At 53.3% G+C, this 25,455-nt stretch overlaps 1 protein-coding gene across 1 annotated transcript in view; it reads right to left on the minus strand.

The window, feature by feature from the left end:
- The window catches only part of NPAS1 (neuronal PAS domain protein 1), a 97,886-nt gene extending 72,864 nt beyond the window's left edge, over positions 1-25,022 (minus strand). The window contains exons 1-3 of the mRNA XM_044987916.1: positions 24,952-25,022; positions 3,462-3,634; positions 366-613 (exon numbers count right to left, since the gene is read on the minus strand). Coding sequence (XP_044843851.1) covers positions 366-613; positions 3,462-3,553 — 340 coding nt within the window. The 5' untranslated portion in view covers positions 3,554-3,634; positions 24,952-25,022. The remainder of the gene's footprint in view (positions 1-365; positions 614-3,461; positions 3,635-24,951) is intronic.
- Between the last annotated feature and the right edge of the window lie 433 nt (positions 25,023-25,455).

Genomic DNA, 25,455 nt, shown 5'->3' on the forward strand with positions numbered 1-25,455 from the left:
GGGGGGGTTGAACACAAGACGGACGAGAAACCCCCATTAGTACTTTGAAAGATAATATTAACAATCTCACGGGCTTGGGGCTGGCCGATCTCATGATGTTTGGGGGCCCGACCTGTGATTTTCACACCTTTAGGGTGGGTCACGCTAGGTCAACAGCCCTGCCTTGCCCCACGGGGAGCCGTGTGTGGGTCGGATCCCACGATGATGGGGGTCAGTGCAGATGGGGTATAATCCCTCTTTACTTCATGATCCATTGGGTTTTTTTCCCCCAGCATTGATCACTAAGGGGCCGGGGGGTTCTTGCAGGTGGGCACAGTGGGGGGAGCCCCACTTCCTTCTGCTTCCCCGCAGCTTTCAGCTCTTACCTTTGCCGGCGGGGCCAGGCGGGGGGCTCCCTTCGGCCCGCAGCCCCCACGGGGGCTCGCCGTGGCTGGCGAAGTCGCGCATCTTGAGGTAACTGATGGTGAGGCGGACGATGGAGGCTTTGTCCAGCTGGCTGGTGATGGCGCCGGGCAGGGGCAGCATCTTGGCCAGCTCGTAGAACTCGAAGTTCTCCTTCCCGCGCCGGGAGCGGGCGGCATTGCGGGATTTCTCCTTCCGCAGGGCCTGCAGACTGAGGGGAGGGGGGGGAGCACACACAGAGCGGGGTTAGAGAGCGCGAGAGTCGGGGGGCTGCTCCCCACCCGCCATCTTCCCGACTCAACCAGGCAACACTGGTCCCCCCCCGCAGCCACCACAGAGAGCACTGCCACTGGCCTCGCCCCCCACAACCCCCACCCAATGTGCAGCCACCCAGCCTGCCCCCCAACGCAACGCAGCTTTGGAACGTTTTCCATTGTGGGTGGAGCCACGATGAATTTTTTCCCCGATTTTTCGGAAGGGCCCAGACCCTTGGTGCTCAGTAGCCTGAACGTGGCAGGCTGGGAAAGAGAATTTGCCTTCCAGGATGGTTGCAGAGGGTTACTAACTTGGCAGGGGCTCTGGGGAGCGCAGAAGGGATAAATGAGGAATGTATTGGCCCGTGGGATGCTCAGAGGGTCTGACGCTGGAGGGGAGAACAGGGACCCAGCACCCCAAACGCTAGTCCCCTCATTCTCATTTGCTAGCTCCCAGGCACCGGAGCAGAAGACAACCCTTGCACCTGGCTCTGGACAAGACACCGTGGCAAGGGGGTCTGAGAGTGGGCTGGTCCTGCTGCTTCCCGGACCGTGTCTGCTCTATGGACTCCAGACCCCCGGCCTGACCACCCGGCCCCCTCACAGCAAATTAAAAAAAAAATCCCTCACTTTTTTTTCTTTAAATCACAATTTTTAAAATAGTGCGTCTGGTACCCCCAGCACGGAACGCCTTCAGAGTCATGGATTTCCCAACCTCCCCTTAAGGGTGTCCTCCTTTTACAGATGGGGAACCAGCGGCCTGGGGCAGCCTGCCCTAAGCAACCCCGCTCAAGGGGGACTGAATTGAACTTTGGTCTCCTGAAGCCCTACCCACTAAGCCCCCCTTCCATCCACAGCCAAAGAGGGACCGTATTCTCTGAAGCACCAAGGGTGCATCTATACTGCAAAAAACCAACCCCATGGCACTGAACCTCCAAGCCCGCAGCTGACTCAGGTTCACGCTACGGGCTTTCAAACTGCAGTGGAGATGTTCCTGCATGAGCCGGAGCCTGGGCTCCGAAAGCCAGAAAACAGGGTGGGTCTCAGCATCTGGACTCAGCCCGAGTGGGAACGTCTACACTGAAGGTTTAAACCCCGAGCTGACAGTCACTGCACGGCGAGGGGTATCTCTGCCACCACACAGCCCGCTGCAGAGCTGAGCAAATAATGGGTTTTGCAGATCAGGCACCGAACCGAAAAATAAAATAAAATTTTAAAACATTTGGTTTGATTCCACTGAAACAAATGTTGTTTTTTTCCCCAAAAAATGTTGCGTTGAATTAAAAACTTGAATTTTTTTTCAAAACAATTAAAACTTTTTGGTCACCTCGAAAGGATTGTGTTTTGAGTCAGCTGTTTTCGGGCGTTTTTCACCCTTTTCTGTGATTTTTCTTTGTTTGAGGACTTTTTTTAAAATTTGGGTGTTTTTTACCCTTGTTTGTGGGGATTTTAGTTTTTTGTTTTGATTTGGGTGTTTTCCACCCTCTTCTGTGGCTGTGTGTGTTTGGTTTTTTAAAGGCCAATCTGAATTTGAAACGGCATTTTAAAACAAAAGTTTTTTGCAATAAAACCACCTTTTTCCCTCCGCTGAAGCTATTTGTGTCCCGAATTCATGGATCGTTTTGGAGCACAGAGAGCTGCATTTCTCCATGAAAAGTCTGTTGAAAATTTTTCCCTCCGCTCTAGACCTGAGCACTGTTGCAGCTGCCAGGCGTGGCTGGGCGGGATCCCTAAATGGAAGGGGCTCTCGCTGTGGGGCTGATGGCATCAGACAAGGGATCCCACGAGCGGGTGGGGCAGTCGCTGGCACATTTCCGGTTAGTCCCATGAGGCGGGATACACAATTCTGGCCATGAGTCGGCCCGGGAGCTGCCGGGACTTGTTTGTCTAGCGTCAAGTCTAGACTCACGGAATGGCTAATAACCATGGAGCGCTCTGGGTCCTCTCCCCATGAGGACACAGCCCTCAGCGACGGCTCCCCAAGGACACCGGGGGAAAACGCTCTACGCTTGGCTGCTAGCCAGCTCAGCCTCCAGCTGGGAGCCCCGCCAGTGGCTGAATGGAGGGGGCTGCATTTGTGTGGGATGTTTCAGCCCCAGAGTTTCCGCCTTCAGAGATATGGTGGGGGGTGGGGAAGACCCTTAAAAGCGTCAGAGCGACAGTCCGGTTCAGTGGCAGATGTTTGGAGGCTGGTCCCTGCTACCCCAGGATGAGAGACTGTCAGCAAGTGGGCCTGGGAAAATCCTCACCGCGGGGAGGGGCTGGAAGAGAAAAGGGTGCAGCAGGAGGGGGCACAGCAGGGGCTAGAAGGCAGGACTCCTGGGTTCCATTGCCAACTTAGGGGGAAAAGCGTTTAGTGAGTTGAGCAAGAAGGATTTGAGGTCAGGACCTCTGGGGTCTATTTTCAGCTCCGAGAGGGGAGTGGGATCTAGTGGTTACAGCAGGGGGGGCTGGGAGCTAGGACTCCTGGGTTCTATTCCCAGTTCAGGGGCAGGGGAAGTGGTGTCTAGTGGTTAAAGCAGGGACTCCTGGGTTCTATTCCCAAGCTGGGATGAGAATGAGGACTAGGGGTTAGAGCAGGGGAATAGGAGCCAGGACTCCTGGGGTCTAGTCCAGCTCTGGGAGGAGAGTTACTTGGGCCAGTTACGTCTCATTGGGCCTCAGTTTCCCTCAAGGACAACACCATCTCCGGGGTGGGGTGGGGGGTTGTCTGGCTTTATTAACCCACACCTGTACGGTGTTTTCAGACACGCAGGTGGAAGGGGCTGTATATGTGCAAAGAATCCATCCTCTTCAGCATCTTACCAGGGCACCGGCTGATTCTTAACCAACAGTCCTTGCAAGAAGTCCCACTCTACGCTAACGCACTTCACCTCATTGCCGAACGGGGCTGCCATCTTTACTCGGGGCGCTGTGCTCCAGATCGGCCGACTTCAGGCAGTCTCTGAGCGGCTGCCTCTGGAGAAGGGCCAGGCCGCCTACAGGAACAAGAGGCGAGAGAGGGTCAGTTTTCTTCCCCGCCCCAGGGAGCCAACGCACGGACGGAGGAAGCGCCTGTTGCTGAAGACCCAGCTGCTGTTGCCAAGGGCTAGGGGATAATGAAGAAGAAGAGAGACTAGGGTGACCCCTGTGGGAGGCAGTATGGCCTAGTGGATAGAGTATAGGCCTGGGACATGGAAGACCAGTGTTCTAGTCCCAGCTCTGCAGAGTGACCCTGGGGGAGTCCCTTTCTGTGCCTCAGTTTCCCATGCCTCTATGGGGAAAATAAGCCCCTCCTTAGATTGTGAGGTCTGTGGGGCAGGGATTGTCTCTCACTTGGTGCTACCATAACTCACGCCAGGCATAGCTACACTAGCACTGCAGAGTGCTCCTCCTTTGCCAGGATAGCTGCAGCTACGCTAGGGGCATTTGCCGGCACTGCTGTCTGTCACAGATCCCAGCTCTTCATGCCCCTGCCTGAAGAAAGTCTGCTATGCAGACCTGCTCTTTGCTCAGGCAGGAGGCTTGGTCCCCAGAACAGGAGCTGCCCACAGGCACATGGCCTAGATAACGGTGGATCAGCTGCTCATAGAATATCAGGGTTGGAAGGGACCTCAGGAGGTATCTGTTGTGTATTTGGTTGTCATGGGTTTTGTTACTATGGTAACTGAGTTAGACTATTAAGGGATAGCTCAGCCGGTTTCAACCGGCTGAGTGAGCTCCTGTTTCTGTAAATAAAATGGAGGTTTTGGTTAGCTGTCTGCTCTCTGGCCTCAAGTGATTGCTTCCTACACAGGCTGCCCCAAGGATATAACAGTATCTAGTCCAACCCCCTGCTCAAAGCAGGACCAATCCCCAAGTAAATCATCCCCGCCAGGGCTTTGTCAAGCTGGGCCTTAAAAACCTCTAAGGAAGGAGATTCCACCACCTCCCTAGGTAACCCATTCCAGTGCGTCACCACCCTCATCGTGAAATAGTTTTCCCTAATATCCAACCTAAACCTCCCCCTCTGCAACTTGAGACCATTGCTCCTTGTTCTGCTGGGAGCATGTAGGGCATAAGCTAAGATTGCAGGGGTATCCTTCAAGGATAAGCAATGGAGACAGACACAGACACAGAATCTCTCTCTCCTTAGAATAAATGGGAGAGACCACCAGGCTCACTGGATCTCTCACCTCTACATGAGATGAGAGCAACGCCCCCTTCTTTGACTCTGGGGTCCCCTCTGATGCTGGTACAGACCAGCACATTCACTTATTGGTCTGCATCGTGCAGGGAACAGCTGCCAGAGAGGTTAATAATCTTAGACCACTATTATTACAGTAACACCTGAAATCAGGGCCCCGTCGGGCCGGGCGCTGCCCAGACACACAGCAACCGAGATTGGGGCCCCGTCGTGCCAGGTGCTGCCCAGACACACAGCAACCGAGATCGGGGCCCCCTCGCGCCGGGCGCTGCCCAGACACACAGCGACCGAGATCGGGGCCCCGTCGGGCTGGGCGCTGCCCAGACACACAGTGACCGAGATCAGGGCCCCGTCGGGCCGGGCGCTGCCCAGACACACAGCGACCGAGATCGGGGCCCCCTCGCGCCGGGCGCTGCCCAGACACACAGCGACCGAGATCAGGGCCCCGTCGGGCCGGGCGCTGCCCAGACACACAGCGACTGAGATCGGGGCCCCGTCGGGCCGGGCGCTGCCCAGACACACAGCGACCAAGATTGGGGCCCCGTCGGGCCGGGCGCTGTCCAGACACACAGTGATCGAGATCGGGGCCCCGTCGGGCCGGGCGCTGCCCAGACACACAGCGACCGAGATCAGGGCCCCGTCGCGCCGGGCGCTGCCCAGACACACAGCGACCGAGATCGGGGCCCCGTCGGGCCGGGCGCTGCCCAGACACACAGCGACCAAGATTGGGGCCCCGTCGGGCCGGGCGCTGCCCAGACACACAGCGACCGAGATCGGGGCCCCGTCGGGCCGGGCGCTGCCCAGACACAGACCCTGCCCCAAAGTGCTCACAGACAGTCTAAATACACAAACGGCCCTGAGAAGATGAGCAGCTGAGCTGGGACAAGAACCCAGATGTCCAAATTCCCACTGCAGTGCGCTATCCACTAGACCATCACTCAGCTCTTCCCTAGTTCTTCCTCTACTGCAGTGTGTGTGAGGGGGAGCAGTATGCGTATGTGGGGGGGTTATGTTCTCCAGTTCATTGCCCCCATGGGAGTGCCCGACAGCATGCCCCCTGCTGGTGGGGCTGCCCCATGCATGCCGCCCAGTCGGCTCTTTTAATTGCACTCAACGGGATAGAATCTCAGAACCCCAGGGTGAGAAGGGACCGCAAGGGTCATCTAGTCTAACCCCCTGACAAGGTGCAGATTTGTTGGGTCTAAACCACCCAAGACAGATGGCTCCAGCCTCTTTTTGAAAACCTCCAGTGAAAACGACCCTCTCCCCAAGGCGTCTGTTCCATTGTCCTACTGTTCTTACAGTGAGGGAGATTTAATCTAGATCGGCTGGGCTGTAGTTTGAACCCACTGCCCCTTGTCCTGCCCTCTGTGGCAGGAGAGAACAACTTTTCTCCATCTTGCTGATGGCAGGTTTCCAAGTATTTGAAGACAGCTATTGTGTCCTCCTTTCATCTCCTCTTTTCCCAACTAACCACACCCAGCTCCTTCAGCCTTTGCTCTTACGGCTCGTGTTCCGCCCTTTGATCATCTCTGTCGCTCGCCTCTGGATCCTTTCCAGTTTCTATACATTGGTGACCAAAACTGGACACTGTTCTCCAGCTGAGGCCTAACCAGCGCCGAGCAGAGCGGTACTGTCACCTCCCAGGACTTGCCTCTGTTAATGCAACCTAAACGGCACTTGCTTTTTTTACAACAGCCACGCGTTGCTGACGCATGTTGAGGTTGGGATCCCCCACAACTCCCAGCTCCTTCCCGGCAGTGCTGCTGCCAAGCCAGTTACCCCCCATTCTGCATTTGTGCGTTTGGTTTTTCTTCCCTAACGGAAGCACCTTCCATTTGTCTGTGTTGAATTTCATTGTGTTGTCCATAGCCCAGTTCTCCAATTTATCAAGGTTCCTCTGAACCTTAGTTCTACCCTCCAAAGTGTTGGCAAGCACCCCCCGCACCACCCCCCACAGCTTTGTGTCACCTGCAAATGTGGTCAGTCTGCTCTCTCTATACCTACACCGAGGGCATTAATAAAGATGTCAAACAACACCAAACCCAGAACAAATCCCTGGGGAACCCCCCTCAAGACCTCCCTCCAACCCGACATCGTTCCATTAATCGTTACTTTTTGTTTGCAGCTGTTTAACCAGTTACGTATCCACTTAATGGTAGTTCCGCCGAGCCCACATTTCTCCAGCTGTTATGTCACATGGGACAGTGTCAAAAGCCTTGCTGAAGTCCAGGTATATGATGTCCGCCGCATTCCCCCTGTCCACCAAACCAGTTACCCTGGCAAAGAAGGGAATCAAGCTGGCTTGGCAGGGTTTGTTCTTGGTAAATCCACGCTGGCTGCTAGCGATCACCCCTTCAGCCTGCTGGCGCTCACCAGTGGAATGTTTGCGACATGGCTCTGGTAGCTCCCAGTATCGAAGTCAGGCTGATGGGTCTATAGTTCCCCGGCTCCCCCTTTTTAAAGATGGGCTCTACGCTGGCCCTTCTCCAGCGTTCCGGGACCTCTCCTGTCATCCATGTGTTTGTATCATCGCCAGCGGCTCTGAGATTTCTGCAGCTAATTCCTGCAGTACCCTGGGTGAATAGCACCCGGCCCGGCTGATTTGACTTCATTCGAATTGGTCAGAAGATCCGTGACATGTTCTTTACTTTATCCCGATCTGCCTCCCTTCCCCTTTATTGTCTGTGGTAACTTCACTAGTCGTCCGGTCACATGTGATAGACTGAGGCAAGGTCGGCGTTGAGCAGCTCTGCCTTCCTATCATCCGTTCCCAGCTCACTGAGCAGCGGCCCCACACTGTCCGTGAGCTTTCTTCTTCACCTGACGTATTTGAAGAGACCCCGTCTTGTTGACTCCAACCTTCCTTGCCAGCTGTAGCTCATTCCTTGCCTGGGTTTTCCTGATTTCGCCCCTGCACGCTCGCGCTATTCCCAGGTATACGTCCTTGGTGCCATGTCCCTCCTTCTATTCCCTGCGTGTATCCCTTTGGGTTTTTAGATCCCTAAGAAGCTCCTTCTGCAGCCACATTGGCCTCCTGTGGCTTTTTTTAATCTTTCCTCTGCATCAGAACAGCTTGATGCTGAGCACCTAGCATTACCCGTTTTTAGGAACTGCCAGTCCCCCTTAGACTCCGTTTCTTCCTAATTGGTCTGTCCATGGGACCCTGCCTGCTATTTCTCTGAGGTGGTTGCACTCCGCCCTTCTGAAGTCCAGTGTCCTTGGTTTGCTGTTCTCGTGTCCTCCTTCCTGTCGGATCTTGAATTCTATCAGATCCTGATCACGTCCTCCCAAGTTCCCGACCACCTTCGCCTTCCCAACGAATTCATCCCTGTTGGTCAAGACCAGATCCAGAATGGACGACCCCCGAGTTGTTTTCTCGACCTCCTGAACCAGTCACATACAGGCGCTAAGAATTTGCGGGATGGATGATGTTTGGCTGTGATAGTCTTCCAACAGCCACCAGGGACCCCTCAGCCTGGGGCCGTGGACGGGAACTCCCAGCATGGGCACCTGTCACCACTGCCCTTCTCCTCAGGCCCCCACCCAGGAGTAACCTGGGGGGAGGGGGGCGTTCCAGGGTGATGTTGCAGTGGCAGCCCCAGGAAAGGTGAGGGGTGTGGGGGACCAGTGAAAAGGGGCAATTTAATACATAGGGGAGAGGCAACATGGCCCAGTGGGCAGAGCACTACGATGGGACTCCAGAGACCTGGCTTCTAGTCCTATGCGGCGTTGAGTATCACAGCCCTGCTCCCTGCCTCAGTTTCCCCTCCCACCCTTTGCCAATGTATACAGTGAACCCTTCGGGGCAGGGGCTGTCTCTCACTCTGCATCTGGGCAGTATCCGGCCTGAGGCGGGGGCTCCCGGTTTTCACTGGGGCCTCCACCATAACAACAATAAGGGACACAGAGAGGTTAAGGCCAGACACCCCCGGGAGTAACCTGGGCGCGGGGGGAAGTTACAGGCCTTGCTCCCGGCGAGCTGACAAGCCGCCTCAGCATATGGACAGAAGAGGAAGGGTACCAGGGACAGAAAAATCTGACGGAATCTGACTAATTAAGGGTGTCATTAAGGCTTAATTTAAAAAAACCCAATCAGCTGCCATTTACTTGGTATAACTGAGACACTGATCCTGTACAGACATACACACACGCCCTGCAATAAGAGCGCCAGGGAGTTATACCAGTATAGCTATAGTGTCTGGGAAATTACCCATCTATCCTAGGAACTTATATGGTGCCCATCATTACGGTACCTCATAATTTTCAATGGATTTATCATCATAACCCCATAATGGCTGTTATCCCCATTTTAAAGATGGGAAAACTGAGGCTCAGAAAGCCTAAATGACTTGCTCAAGGTCACGCAGGAAGTCAGTGGCAGAGCAGGGCATGGCCCATAGGTCTCCCAATGCCTAAGCTAGAGTCCTAACCCCTGGGCCACCCTGCCTCTTGTAGCCAAGCCTTTCGACAATTATGGAGCTGACTTTCCCCCTCCCCCGCCCCCAAGGGAACGTGGGCTGGTGGTTAAAGCCCAGAGCTGCACCTCAGGGCTCCTGGTTTCTAACCCCCAACCCTGGACAGGACCCTTGGCCTCTCTGTGCCTCGGTTTCTCCCCCCCTGAGAAAAACGCTCACCTCCTCCCGGGGTGGGTGGGAGCATAATTAATGGCCATAAACCGCACTTCAGGAGCTGGGGCATAGACCTCCCACCCCTAGCCCCGGGGGAGAGAACCACTGACATCAGTTTGCACAAGGGTCCCTGCTGTAGACCAGCCCCGATTCTGTGTCTGCAAAGGGCTTTGAGAGTCACTGGCCGGCAGGGACTAAGAGGGAGGGTAAAGGGTTAAAAAGGCACCATGATGCCCAAGGAGATGCAGGCTCAGCTGCTGCAGCCTCATCCCAAGGGCTGCCAGTGGCGAGACCAAGGGGGGTGTCCAGCAAGGGAATAAACCCTGAGTTTAGGGATCAGACTAGGGCAGGGACCGTCTTTCTGTTCTGTGTCTGTACAGCCCCTTGCACAATGGGACCGCCTAGGCGCTACCGTAATACACCTAATAGCAATAACAATGTGCAGCAGCTGGCAAAATGGGGGCCTGGTCCATGACTGGGACTCCTCAGCGCTACCATAATACACCAAATGCACAGTGACTAGCATGGACACCAGCAAGCACCACAGCTCCTGCTGGGAAGATGCACGTGAGCCAGGTTGGGGGGGGAGGAACTGCAGGAGGGATCAAGAGGGGGACGAGAGCCTGAACAGCCCCCCTCCCCCGTGCACACAATGCACAGAGTCAGAACAAGGCTGCGTGGCCACAAGCACTATCCACTGCTCCTGGGTTTGAGGTCAAATGGTGAGTCAGTGGCAGAATCCAGCAGTCCTGGCTCCCAGCCCCCTGCTCTAACCACTAGCCCCCACTCCCCTCCCAGAGCTAGGAAGGGGGTTCTCGGGATACAGAGGGTGGAGCGAGCTGCCTCCCCTCTTTTTCTGCCCTTCCCCCACATCCTTCCCAGCCACCTCGCCGAGGTGCAAACTCCCTGTCGGCTCCTCACGATTTTCAACCTCCAACCAGCTGCGTGACCCAGTGAGCCCGCGGCCCTGGAGCGGGGGACAGGGGTGTTCAATGCAGAGCCTGGGGAGCCCCGTGGTATAACTCTGGGCCGGCCACATGGATGCAAATGCTGCGGCTGCAGCTTCCCACACTCCTCCCAGCCACCCCCCTAGGGCAGCAGCACAGAGGAAGCTGCCTCACCCCCGCAGCGCTGGCAGAAGGGGGCAAGGACTCCCATAAGCCTTTTATTTGTCTCTTCCCCTTAAGCCAGATGCCTCAGCTGGAAAGGTCTCAGCTGACTCACCGCCCCCAACCTCAGGGCACATCCCAGCTGGATCAGGGGCTCCCATGGAGGAACATTCACCCCACCCACCCCCATGCTTCTCATGCTTTCAGAGAACTATCCACGATGACGCCCAGTGTCTGATGCTCACCAGGAATCCAGGTTGCACCCGACCCCGCCGTGAGCAGCATCTCCTGCCAGGCTGCTGTCCTGGTGGCTTGTCTGCCACACGCACCCGTAAGTGTCCAAATGTTTCGGGTTTATCCTGGGATCTCAAGGCACTTCACAAAAATGGGCCCGGGATCACTGTGCCTGTTTTACAGATGGGGAAACCGAGGCACGGTGGGACGTGAATCGCCCTGTTGATAGTGAATCAGGGCAGTGCTCAAAACAGAACCCAGCAGCAGTTCTCCTGACTTGCAAGACCATTGATTTAATCTACTAGACCCCAACCCCCTCTCAGAATCAGGGAGGGAACCCAGGAGTCCTGGTTTCCAGCCCTTCCTCCCCACCCCCCCAGCGCACATGCACACACCACAGAGTCTCTCTCTCTCTAACCCTGAGCTCATGTTCCTTCTTTAGATAACCTGAGGCAAGGGGGGGGTGCACGAAATTAACTTGGTATGTTAATTTCACATTTTACACTCTAGGCACACGCACGGCCCATCTGGATTTTGATCATTTATGAGAAATTACAAAATTACACTTTAAAAAAGGAACATTTCAGAGGCCGAGTGGGTCTGAGCTGGTTTCCTTCCCCCACGAGCGGGAACTCCCGATCAGAACACCCCCAAACTGGCAGGAACATTGGGGTCAGGATCCAGACGCTGTCACTGGCCTTTTGCCTCTCAGGCTGACCCAGACGGCAGGTTCCACACACTCCGGGATAGCATGAGCCCAGTTCTCCATCCCCCTGCACCCTGTGCCACCACGGGCACCAGTGCAAACTGGGGAGGTGGTGCTCTCCCCACCACTTTGCACTGGTATATCGTACATGCAACATCATAAATTGCTCGTTCCTCTCCATAGTACGGCTCCTAACGACCTCCCCTCCCAATCTTTGTTGTGATACCCAAGTGCCTCGCCATCTTTCACGCAGGTACCCTCGCAGCCCCTCCTCTGTGAGATAGGGAAGTGCAGATGGGGAAGCGAGCAGTATGTCTAGGCTGGTGCCAGCAGTGTAATTCCCAGCTCAAGCAGACATACCTGTGCCAGCTCTGATCGAGCTAGGGTGCTAAAAATAGCACAGTTGCTGCAGTGGCATGGCTGGCAGGGGAGGCTAGCTGCCCTGAGCGTCTACACTGGGTTTCAGAAGGGATCATGCTCGGGGCTCACACCACCACGGGTCCATGGCTATATTTAGTGCACTAACTCGATCAGAGCTAGCCCGGGTACGTCTACTCCTCCGGCTCCTGTGTAGACATATCCAGACAGACTAAGGGATTGTCTACACAGGCAAATTGACCAGAACAGCGCCCTTCCAAAGTGGAGTAATTATTATTTTTTTGCTACTAGATGTATTACAGTAGCACCTAGGAGCCCCAGTCATGGACCAAGAGCCCATTGTGCCAGGCGCTGTACAATCACTGAACAAAGATGATGGTAGGTTTTGTTTTGATAATTCCCTGCAAAATTTTTGAGAACAATTGACACATTCTGGCAAAAGGTTCTGGTCGAATCAGCACTTCCCAGCAGCAGAATGCTGTACAACCAACTCCAGTCCGTACCGACCCCCCTGAGACGGCAATATCTCTAGCAGTGAGACGGATCCTTTCGGCAAAGGTCAAGGAACCCCAACCCCAGATTCAACTTTCGGGGTCCCAGCCAGCCATGCCAACAGCAGGAAACACACAGAGCCGGGATAAGCTTCAGCGCCCTTGAGGGACATTGGAGCGACTGTTACAGCAAGAGGGGACTGAGAGTTAGGACTAGAGAAACAGAGCGAGATTTCTGACCATCTCAGTCCACTCAGGTTCCAGGCAGGACTCAGGGCGATAAAGTTGGTCCCAATTTATACCCAGAGCAGCCCTATTATTATGATTAGTTATTTGTATAACCACAGCATCTAGAAGCCTTAATCAGAGATCAGGACCCCATTGTGCCATGAGCTATACATATTAATTGCTATTAGGTGTATAACGGTAGACCCTTAACACCCCCCAGTCATGGAGTAGAACCCCATTGTGCCATGTGCTATATATATTTATTGCTATTAAGTGTATTACGGTAGCACCTTGGTGCCCCAGTCATGAAGCAGGATCCTACTGTGCCATGCGCTATATATATTTATTTCTATTAAGTGTATTACGGTAGCACCTTGGTGCCCCAGTCATGGAGCAGGACCCCATTGTGCCGTGCGCTATGCATACTAATTGCTATTAGGTGTATTATGGTAACACCTGAGAGTCCCTGCCTTGGAGCAGGACTCCACTGGGTACATTTTAACACTGTTAGGTGTATTACGGTAGCACCTAGGCATCCGAGTGATGGACCAAGCCCTGGTGCCAGGGGCTGTACAAATGCAGAACACAAAGACAGTCCCTGCCCAAAAGACCTTCTTTCCAGTCAGGCTTTGTCCATACAAAAAGGTGGTCCCACCTTAACCGCCCCAGTCTGAACAATAAGGGGACCAGAAGACTACCACCATGCTAACCAGCCGAGTAATGGAGGCTGTGAGAGGCAAAATTAAAAATCTGGAATTCAAATCCTACCAAAGATAATAGCAAGGAACACGAACTCCAGCAGGGTAAGTGTAAAAGGATAATAAAGCAGGTAAAGAAAGAATTTGAGAAGCAACTTGCTAAAGACACAAAAATTAACTGTCAGAATTTTTTTTTCTAAGTACATCAGAAGCAGGAACCTTGCCCAACAGTCAAGAGGGGTCACCGGACGATGGAGGTGCTAAAGGAGCACTCAGAGAAAACAAGGCCATTGCAGGCAAGCTAAATGAATTATTTGCATCGGTCTTCACTGCAGAGCATGCGAGGGAGAGCCCCACATCAGAGCTATTCTTTTGGGATGACAAATAAGAACATAAGAATGGCCATACTGGGTCAGACTAACAGTCCAGTATCCTGTCTTCCAACAGTGGCCAGTGACAGATGCTTCAGAGGGAATGAACAGAACAGGGGAATTATCAAGTGATCCATCCAGTCTCAGCTTCTGGCAGTCAGAGGCCATGGGACCGTATGGGGTACCATCGCACACTGATGTGTCAATAGAAGTGGTTTTACAACAAATTCAGAGATTAAACAATAAAAAGTCACCAGGACCAGATGGGTTTCACCCAAGAGTTCTGAAGAAACTCAACTATGAAACTGCCGAACTACTCTCTGTAGTACGTAACCTATCACTGAAATCAGCCTCTGTACTGGTGGATAGCTAATGTAATGCTGATTTTTTTTAAAAAGGCACCAGAGGTGATCCTGGCAATTACAGCCCAGTGAGCCTAACTTCAGTACTGAGCAAACTGGTAGAATCTATACTACAGAACAGAATTCTCAGACATAGATAAACATGTTTTGTTGGGGAAGAATCAACATGGTTTTTGTAAAGGGAAATCATGTCTCACCAATCTATTAGAATTCTTTGAGGGGATCAACAAACATGTGGACAAGGGTGATCCAGTGGATATAATGTACCTGGTACTTTCAGAAAGCCTTTGACAAGGCCCCTCACCAAATGCTCTTAAGCAAAGTAAGCTGTCATGAGAGGACCTTCCCCTCTTATCCCATGAACCAGTAACTGGTTAAAAGGATAGGAAACAAAGGATAGGAATAAATGGTCAGTTTTCACAATGGAGAGTTAAACAGTGGGGTCCCCCCCAAAATCTGTTCTGGGACCTGTACTGTTAACATGCTCATTAATGATCTGGAAAAGGGGGTGAACAGTGAGGTGGCAAGTTTTGCAGATGACACAAAATTATTCGAGATAGTTAAATCCAAAGCTGACTGCAAGAGTTTAAAATGGATCTCACATAACTGGGTGACAGGGTAACAAAATGGCAGATGAAATTCAACATTGATGAGCATGTTAATAGTACAGGTCCCAGAACAGATTTTGGGGGGGACCCCACTGTTTAACTCTCCATTGTGAAAACTGACCATTTATTCCTATCCTTTGTTTCCTTTGTAATGCACATTGGAAAAAAATAATCCCAACTATACATATATAATGATGGGTTCTAAATCAGCTGTTACCACTCAAGAAAGATCTTGGAATCATCGTGGATAGTTCTCTGAAAACATCTGTTCAATGCGCAAAAGAGACAACTAAGGAGGGAGACGATAGGGGTCTATAAAATCATAAATGGGGTGGAAAAAGTGACTACAGACGTGTTATTTACCCTTTCCTGGAATACAAAAACTAGGAGTCACCCAAGGAAATTCATAGGCAGCAGGTTTCATACAAAGAAGAGGATGTATTTTTTCACACAATGCAAAATAAGCCTGTGGAACTCATTGCCACAGGATGTTATGATGGCAAAAAGTATAAATCACTTTCTGCTTTACACTGAAGCAATTTGGTTCCAAAGTGATTTGATGTGATGGCGACTGTGCTCGATCCTAGCCGAATTTCCATTATCGCCCAGTTCAGCAGTAGCACGAGCAGAAGTTGCAGACTGGTTGGCGATTGTGACTCAGGACTCTGCTTTCTTAAGTGTTTGTCTCATGCACACACACCCCATCTCACCCTTTAAGTAGCAGCTGATGTTGCTGGAATTTTGATGAACCCGTTTTCCCCTGAAAAATGTAGATTTATCAAACCTAAAACACTCTCAGGAAAGGGTCGGTTTGGATGAATTTCCCAACTTGGAAAAAAGTTGAAAAAAGTTCCAAAATTGTCAAAACACGTTATTTTGACATTTTCTGAACAAAAAGTTTCTGCTTTTCATTTCGAAATGTAACTTAATTGACATTGTTCCAGAAGATTCAAGGACGGCTGCGATGGTTTGGATACGCGTCAGGGATGGACGCAGATAGGATACCACACATGGTGATACTGATCAGAGTGCAAGGAATTAGAAACAGAGGAAGACCAAGGATGCGTTGGATAGAGATGGTGAAGAATGACACAGAACAAAAGGATTTAAAGATAAACAACACCATAAAGCTGGTACTATGAGGAGAGATTAATAAGACTGGTGACTTTTCGGCTCGGAAAAGAGACGACTAAGGGGGGGATATGATAGAGGTCTATAAAATCATGATCGATGTGGAAAAAGAAAATAAGGAAATGTTATTTACTCCTTCTCCTAACATAAGAACTAGGGGTCACCAAATGCATCCGACGAAGTGGGTATTCACCCACGAAAGCTCATGCTCCAATACGTCCATTAGTCTATAAGGTGCCACAGGACTCTTTGCTGCTTTTACAAATAAAATTAATAGGCAGCAGGTTTAAAACAAACAAAAGGAAGCATTTCTTCACACAACGCACAGTCAACCCATGGAACTCGTTGCCAGAGGATGTTGTGAAGGCCAAGACTATAATAGGATTCAAAAAAAGAACTAGATAAGTTCCTGGAGAATAGATCCATCAATGGCTATTAGCCAGAATGGGCAGGAATGTGTCTCCAGCCTCTGTTTGTCAGAAGCTGGGAATGTGCTGATGTGGGATGGATCACTTGCTCTGGTCATTCTCTCTGAAGCACCTGGCTTTGGTCACTGTCAGAGGACAGGATACTGGGCTAGATGGACCTTTGGTCTGACCCAGCATGGCCGTTCTTATGTACAAGTGAGAAAGTGATTGAAAGACTTCATTCGGCCCCATTGTTGCTGTTTAACTGATGGATGGGAATCAAAGACAAAGAAGAGAGACACACACAAAAGGCAAAAATTGGAACAAAATATTTCAGTGACCCAAACAGAATTTTTGTTTGTTTGTTTGTTTTGGATTGTGGAAATTTTTGAGATTTTGACTTTTTGTCCCAACTTTGAGGATGATTTTTTTTTTTAAATCTAGGAAATTCTCAGGAGACGGGAAAACCATTTCCCACCCAGCCCCAATTAGCAGTGTTGACAAATCTAAACTGTCCAAAGGGTTTGAGCCTGCCCAGATAAAATGCTGAGACCAGCTTAAAAAATCCTGAGATTTAAAATAAATCAAGAAATAAGAACATAAGAACGGCCAGACTGGGTCAGACCACTGGTCCATCTAGCCCAGTATCCTGTCTTCCGACAGTGGCCAATGCCAGGTGCTTCAGAGGGAATAACCAGAACAAGTGATCCATCCCACGGTGGCCCATTCCCAGCTTCTGGCAAACAGAGCCTAGAGACACCATCTCTGCCCATCCTGGCTAATAGCCATTGATGGACCTATCCTCCATTAATTTATCTAGTTCTTTTTTGAATAAATCCAGGGTTCTTTTTATTTGCCTTCTGGGTTTTGCACCTGTAGGAATTACGTTTTCAAAATTTCTCTGACACCCTAAGGGCTAGAAACTTGCTTCTTTTTCTAAATGAAAGTTGAGATTCTCACATAATGGCATAATTTCAGGAGCTGGGATTTTAAGGAGGAGGGAGCAGTGGCAAAATATCAGTTTCATCAACACGAAACTTCCTTGGCAGCGTAACTGACAGGGTGGTGGGGCTGCGCCTTTAAGAACTGAGAACCCAGTTCTGCCAGGGACAGAGCACCTTCAACGCCTGTCCTGGAAAGGACTGAGAGGTCCCAGTGCGATGCTGGGGTGAAAAGGGCCAATGTGATCCTTGGATGTTTAAACAGGGAAATAGTGACTAGAAGAGGGGATGTGATTTTCCCTCTGTGTACAGACCGGGTGAGACTGATACTGGATACTGCAGTCAGCTCCGGTGACTGATCCGAGGGCTGGAGAAAAGGTCTGATAGCAAGAGTCTGACAGAGCCTGATCTCTTTGCTTTATCAAAGGGAAGATTGAGAGATGGCTTGATTATAGCGTATCAGCACCTTCATGGGGAGACAATCCCGGGTACTAAAGGGCTCTACAATCTAGTGGAGGAAGGCAGAACAAGAACTGGTGCCTGGAAGCTAAAGCCAGACAAATTCAGGTTAGAAATAAGGCTCATGCATTTAACAAGGAGGGCGGGTGGAACCAACTCCCAAGAGAAGCGGTGGATTTTCCATCTCTCGCTGGCTTCAGATCAAGACAAGGTGCGTTTCTGGAAGAGAAACATTAGTCTGACACAAGTGACTGGGCTCAAAACAGGGGTAACTGGATGGGGAGCAAAGAATCTAACTAGTTTGAAGACAGGGCTTGATAAATTCATGAACAGGATTATACCATGGGGTTGCCCGTGACTGTACTCGATGACCCAGGAGGTCTCTTCCTCCAGTCCTATGTATCTATGACTTCTCTCGCCTGGGCTATTTAGGAGGTCAGAGTACAAGGTCTTCTGGCCTTAAACTCTATGAATCTACAGTAGGCATCCTGCACCTGGGCAGAACTGGGACTTATAGGTGAGCTGCCTATCACAAGAGATTCACTTCCTGTTACCTGGAAAGCACTGCTGATGATCTCCACCGTAAGGACCCTGCTGCAAGCTGCAATTCATGGTGCCGCTGCCACTAACACTCTAACGAGCTGTGCAAAGTCTCAGCCACTTTTTGCTACAGACCCCCGGAGTTAAAAAACAAACGAAAACACCACGAAACAGGACTGCTCAGAAACGGGATATTGGGCTAAGTGTTTTGCGGCCGGTGGATCCTGAAAGCCGAGGGCCAGAAGTCACTCTGAAAGGCGCTGCCCTCTGTGAAAAGCCCACGTGTTATAAGCCACCAACTCCCCGTCATCACCTTTCCAGGCAGGCTCGGCAGAGAGGCCAAAGAGGAGCCGGAGCTCCCTTTATGGGGCAGGGTCAAGGGGTATGTGAGGTTTGCCCAGCCTGTACCCGCTCTGAGAATCAAGAGAGAGAATCTATACTTCGAGAGCAGCACCTTTCCCCAGGTGGTTTTTATTATTATTATCACTACTTTGCCTTGATTCATAGGGCTCCGAGTCTCCCATCAGCCTATGCCCTTGTGCATTTACACCAGTGCAAAGCAGGGGCATTTTGCACTGGCATCAGCACGGGGCAGAGCGATGGACAGACAGGGACAGTAGCCGTCAGATGCCCTAGGATGCAGAGCGAAGCGTGAACAGCACCCGGCAGAGTTTATTCTCTATCACCACGGTGTGAGCGTCAGGCACCTTCAGCAAAAACCACACCTCAGATGCATGAATGAAACAGCCCGTTATCTTCACACACAAACCTTTCCCATCCAACGTGTTTCCCACCAGCCCCAAGTTTGTTGCAAAGAGAAAATTTAAAAAAAAAAAAAGACAGACTCTGGTAACAACAAGACAAGAAGCTAGAAGCATTGGAGAGAGATTTTTCTAAAAGCCCCTAATTGCAAAAATATTAGCATAAACTATGACATGAATTTAGCTCAATTACTGCAGGCTCCCGCATGAGAGTTATAATTAAAATCCACAGCATTCGGTACAAACCTGCAGAGGTTAAGAGGAGTTCTTTTTCAAGTCAGGGGAACTCAAAATCTCTATTTTCCCATCAGAAATACACAGGATATGTTTCCATTCAGTGAAGCGATAGATCTTTTGCACAGATTATTTTCAGGAGGACTTTCCCCAAACAGCCGGGGGGAGAGAGAATATTTTTCCTTTTTTTTTAAATCATTATCTGCTAGGAACTTAAACCAAAGCTAGTTCTGGGTCACCAAGACTCTCTTCAATCTGTTTGTAACAATGCCTAGGAACAACACATCTGAATAACTAATTCATACTAGGATGGCAGCTATAGATACCAATCATGGTAAGTGGAAGCTTAGGTCAGGAAGGACTTTTAAAAACATGCTGAAGTGTTGGGATTAAAAAGGGGGTGAACTAGAAAATTTTAATGGCTTTGAGATTGTTCCTCATTTAAATTAAAGACAGGTTTGTTCGTTTGTTTGTTTTTTTTAAATAAACCAAGGCTGGCTTGCAGGTAACACAAACACAACAAACAGCTGCTGGGCATCTGAGCAGGGGTTGCAGAATGGGAAACTGACCGATCTGCTTTCACTGCCACAAACTCATGTAAAGATAAAATGTCCAAACTGCACCTTGGAGAAATCTGGTCTCACGTGTCCACAGCAGATTCATTCCCAGACAGCATCTGCTGCTGCCAATCGTGCCTGCCAGGCCTGCATGCGCCCCTCGGCCACCCTGGTGTGAGCCAGACCCAGCCGCCACATCTGCCTCTGCGTTTGGGGCTCGTCTCCTGGTGCCCTTGCCACCAGCCTGCGGATCTCGCTCCAGCACGAAGCACGCCTCCCTCCCGGCCCGGGTGCTTGGATGCAGAAGACAGCGAGGTTTGGGAGAGGTGCTTTGCTTTCCCTCTGCACAACACCAGCCTCCACCCGCCCGCAGCCACAGACCTGCTCTGGCCCACGTCCTCGCCACACGCACACATGCATACCGATCCAAACGCACGCCCCACCGCACTCGCACCCTCTCGCACATACCAATCCAAGCCCACACCTCTCACGCATATCAAATTGAGCTCATCAATAGGAAGGCTGCTTTGTGCATACCAATGCCAGCCTGCCACTAGCAACACAGGCCACAGGCGGACGCTGGAGAGGGGCATGGGGCGATCAGTTCCATCTTTTAAACTCCCCGACTCGGGTTTTTTTCCCCTTGCAGGGGGGGTGTGTGATATTTGTCCATCAGCTTGTTGTTTGGTGGCTGGAGGGTTTGCAGAAGGCGCAAGGCTATGGATGAGCATTAGGAAAAACTAGGTGCAAAATCTGTGATCATGGAGCCGTCCCCATGAGCCACGCGCCACGTTCCACCCTGGGTGTTCGCAGCCCCGTACACTAGACCTCATGGGAGAACTTGGGAGGGGGAGGGAGTAAGGGAGGGTGGCAGAGGCCCATGTGCGTGATCAAAAAATGTACTCGCTTCACTCCAAGTGGGCAGCAGAGAAGGGTTTGCTCTGATGCAATTAGGCCTCAACTATTAAAGCAAAACTCAAAGGTCTTTATTAAAGATTCCCCAGGACAGTCAGGAGGGGATGGGAGCAGGCTCAGGTGTCCCCTTGGGGAACTACACCAAACCACTCCAATCTGGTTCACCAGCTTGGCTGGATCTGCCTTCCACAGACAGGAGGGCTCCTGGGTCCCCTTAGAATCCTTCCTCCCTGGCCCTGGGGATTTTTGTAGCAGCCAGCAGCAAAAATACGCACTCCCGCCCCATCCTCCATTTCCAGCCCCACTCTCTGCCTCCTGCAGCATCACTGGGAGGAAAGATCCTGCCCACAGACTCACAGCTGGTCTTTCTATGGCTGTTGCATGAAACTGAATAGACCCCGGCCGGCTCCCACATTGCTGCATTACCTTACGCCCTCAGATCCACTCCCCCCCCGCGACCCATTGCCACTTGAGCTCAAGGAGAATCTCCCCAAGCTCTCAGCAGTATGGGAGCTATGACCCACGGCCGAGCTGTGCCATATACACACACTAGGTGAGTCAGTGCCACAAACATGGGGGTCACATCCATAGCAACTCCCCCACCGAGGATCTCCAAGCACTTGATACACAGCAGCAAAGCCGCACAGCCACCCTACGGGGTTAGGTGGGCATCCGTGCTTCACAACTCAGGAAACAGTAGGAACAGACTAAGTGACTGGCCCAAGGTGTCACAGCGAGTCCAGTGACAGAATCTAGAATAGAACCCAGGAGTCCTGACTCCCAGCCCCCCACTGCCGTAAGCCCCCATGCCCCTCCCAGGGCTGGGAACAGAACCCAGGAGTCCTGACTCCCAGGTCCCACTATTATAACCACTAGACCCCACACCCTTCCCAATGCCTCGTCTATTCCTCTCAGCTCTAGCTGTCCTCCCGGGCCTCTCGCCTCTTTGGGGTCATAAAAGGGGTCCATTTTCAAATGCAAAAATGGCAGCCAAGTGCCAAACTCCCAGTGACTTTCAGAGGCGTCAGGCACCAAGCAGGGGAAAATCTCCCCAGAAATTCACATCTGGGTGGGGAGGAAAGTGCCCTGGACTTTCTAGAGGAGGGCGGTAGCTGTTGGGCATTTGATCAGGACTAGCAGGTGGTGGGGCAGGGGTAGGGGGGAGCCCAGATTAAACTCTGGAGATTAGATTGTGGAGACCTGCCCTGGGATGGACTTGGTAGAATCCAGCCAGTCTTCCCCAGTTCTAGGACAGACAAGCCCCGGGCCTGGCCAGGCACATTCTCTGGTTCCTTCTCTCCAATCCCAACCCAGCTCTCTGTCCTTTTACCACGGCTGGGAGTGGCAGCTGGACAAATTCAGAGAGGAACCAGGGTGCGCGTTTGTAACAGGGAAGGGTAATTAACCCAAGGAACAGCCCCCCTCAGGACAGGGTGGATTCTCTACTGCTCCGAGTCTACGGTGAGATGGGACGTCTCTTTCTACACGCTCTGCTCTAGCTCGCCCCCCAGATCTGGGCTGGAGGCAGGGATCGCCGGGCAAGATTCCCTGGCCTGCGCGATGCAGGAGGTCAGATCAGAATGGTCTCTTCCAGCACAGAACAGTCAGACCTTAGTTCCTTTCCAGAGCCAAAGCTGAGAAACCCAGCAACCCGGGCGCAGTCCGGAAAGCAGACCAAGGCTTGGAACACCCACCCCGGGTCTCTCTGCGGCCGGGGAAACCCCAGACTCCTGGAGCGAGCACTGATGCTTTGCCAAACTCTGGCCAAACAGGCTGGGCAAAGCCCTGGAGAAGTGTGTTAGGGGATGATCCCAAACTGCCCCCCAGGGTATGAGCTCTGGGATCCACCTAGGACAGCTCCCCCCATTAGCCCTACATTTCTTCTCACCCCCTGCACTCCAGTGGGACGACATCACAGCCTCACTCGCTCCTAGCCATGGGGGGCCGCCCTCCCTCCACAGCCCGATTCTGGCTCAGTCTCTCTCCACCTTCCGCCCCAGATGGGCTAGGGAAGGAGGGCACGAGTCCGGGGAACGGGACGGATGGAGTGGGGGGGACGAGGTTTGTGGCTATAATGGCTGAGCTCAGGCAGGGACCCTGCATGGGGAACCGGCTCCCCAGATTAAGGAGCCAGAGAGAACCACAGGGTCGGTCCGTTCCCAGCCACCGCCAGAGAGAGAATCCCCTTTATCATCAGCCCAGTCCTGCTCTGAACATATTTGCTCAGCAGACGGCCCAGGGCAGAGCAGGTAACCAGCCAGAGCCAGGAATCCTTCCACCCATAGCAGCAGAAGGCAGGAGATGCTGCCAGGCTGCCAACTGGCATTCAGGCATCAGAGCAGACGTGGCTTCGAGGGTAAGACATAAGTGGGGGGGGGGCATATTACCAACACAGCAAAGGAGCAAGATTCACCTGCTGAGACATCACCTCTGAATGAGGTTTGGAAGAGCGATGCCCCAAGCCGTGCCCTGAGCTCTGCCATGGCAGCTCCTTGGTATCTCCAGCACTGGGAGACAGCTGCTCTCTGGCCGGCTCTGAACTCCCAGGGAAGTAGAGGGGCCCGGAGCTCAGAGCAGGGCTGGGGCTCTGGGCTCAGACCCTCACTGTCTCCAAGCCCCTCTCCCCCATATATACCCCAAGCACAATGCTCAGTCACTAGACCCCTTACCCTGGATCTTTGCTCCCGCAGCGGATCCAGCCCTTCACCCAGCACAGAGAGAGAATGGGGGATTCATATTCAAAGCCAAAAACAGTCCTGCTCCCCCTGTCGTCCCCCCCATCCACAGCCTGATGGGGAGGGGAAGATGCCAATCCAGAATCCAACGGGGCAGAGCTGGGCTCTCCCCCAACATCCAGGGGAAGAAGTGGGTGGGTAGGGGAGAAAGTTTCCCAGATCAACAGCTGCACATCAGTGCTGATCATGGGGGGGGGGTGAGGGGGGGTGCACTCCACAAGATGTGCCTGAGCAGATCTCTCTGCAGGGGCTGGGGCTCTGTGCCCCCTCCCTCCCTCCCAGGGCAGCAGCTGAGTGTGGCAGGAGCTGGGGTGGAGGGTTTTATGGGATGAAGGTGCATGGCATGGAGACAGAGGTGGGTGCGCTGGTGAGAGCAAAGGGTGGTTTAGATGGCAGGGGGAGGCCAGGTCTATACGGGGTGGGGGTAGGCCAGGTCTATACCGGGGAGGTAGGGGGGAGGCCAGGTCCATTTCATGCAAATACCCTGACCCAAAGCCCCCTCCCCCCAGCTAAAGTTAGGGGACCCACAGGTTAGGGCATTCCCCCTCCCCTCAGTTGCTGTCAATGCCATGTGCTCTGGAGCCAGGTAGGAGCAGCCCCTCACCAGCCCTTGACAGACCCCCTGAACCTACACACATACCCTCTCCATGGCCCCCATGCACCCCAACACAGGTGCATCCCTGCCTGGCTCCCCCAACAGATATGAACCCCATAGAACCCTCCGCTTACATATTCAGCCCCCAGATCCCCCCACTCATGCACTCCCTAGACCCCCTCATCCATGCACCCAGTGCCCCACACACTCAGCCCCCAGCCCCCTCTCTATGCAGACCCCCCTCAACTCTCATACACCCAATACTCCATCATCCGTGGGACCGCCACATACCCAGCTATGCACCCCGACCCCCATTCAGCTCCCTGCACCCACTTTTATACAGATCCCCCCACTCATGCACCCCCTAGACCCCACACTCAGCTCCCTGTACCCCTTCTATCCACAGCCCATTTCCCATACCCCCAGATACCCACGTTCCAGCCATACAACAACCCCCTCCAAATCCCCAGCCAAGCCCCTGCCCCCCACAGCCTCCTGCATCCCTTCTCTCCCGACCTCTACTCCCATGCCCCCTCAGCCCCCTGCCTACCACACAGAGCCCCTGCCCCCCTTCTCTCCAGCCCCCCACTTCCATGCATCCCCATCCCCCCACACTCACCCCCTGCACCCCTTCTCTCCAGCCCCCCACTTCCATGCATCCCCAGCCCCCCACACTCACCCCCTGCACCGCTTCTCACCAGCCCCCCACTTCCATGCATCCCCAGCCCCCCACTCACCCCCCTGCACTCCTGCTATCCAGCCCCCCACTTCCATGCATCCCCAGCCCCCCCACTCACCCCCCTGCACCCCTTCTCTCCAGCCCCCCACTTCCATGCATCCCCAGCCCCCCCACTCACCCACTGCCCCTTCTCTCCAGCCCCCCACTTCCATGCATCCCCAGCCCCCCACTCACCCCCCTGCACCCCTTCTCTCCAGCCCCCCACTTCCATGCATCCCCAGCCCCCCACCCCTTCTCTCCAGCCCCCCACTCACTCAGCCCCTCCCGAGCCCCCCGAGGGGCAGAAGGCGGAGGAGTTACCCGGCTGGCATGGCAGGATCCCAGGGCAAAGGGGCAGGTGCCCGGGCCGCTGTAGCTGCTGCTGGCGGCTCCTCTCCTTCCCGCGGGGGGGTGACCATCCGCCGTGGCCTCGGGGCGCTGGGGGCAGCAGCCGGCAGGCGCCTCCATAGACCCCCCCGGCCCCGCGCGCCGCGCTCCCTGGGGCTGCCCCGGCTGCAGGGAGGGCGCCCGGCGGGTCCCGTCTCCTCCCCGGCTGGCTCCGCGCACCCCCCTCTCCCCTGCCCGGCCGCCCTGCCTTTCAGATGGTGATTAGCGGACATTGTGAGCGGCGCGGCGGGGCGGGGGCCGGGGGAGGGGATTCCGCGGGAGCCGCCGGCACACCCCGCTGCATACTGATGCTGCCAGCGCCGGGCGGGCTGAGTGGCTGGGACTGGAGGGGGGGGGTCCCCCCGCCCCATAGCCCGCACAGGGACCCCCCCTCTCCTAGAGCGGCACCCCCCAAAAAACACCCTGAGCAGCACCCCC

The sequence above is a fragment of the Mauremys mutica genome, chromosome 15 (assembly GCF_020497125.1).
Source record: "Mauremys mutica isolate MM-2020 ecotype Southern chromosome 15, ASM2049712v1, whole genome shotgun sequence".
Lineage (NCBI taxonomy): Eukaryota > Metazoa > Chordata > Testudines > Geoemydidae > Mauremys > Mauremys mutica.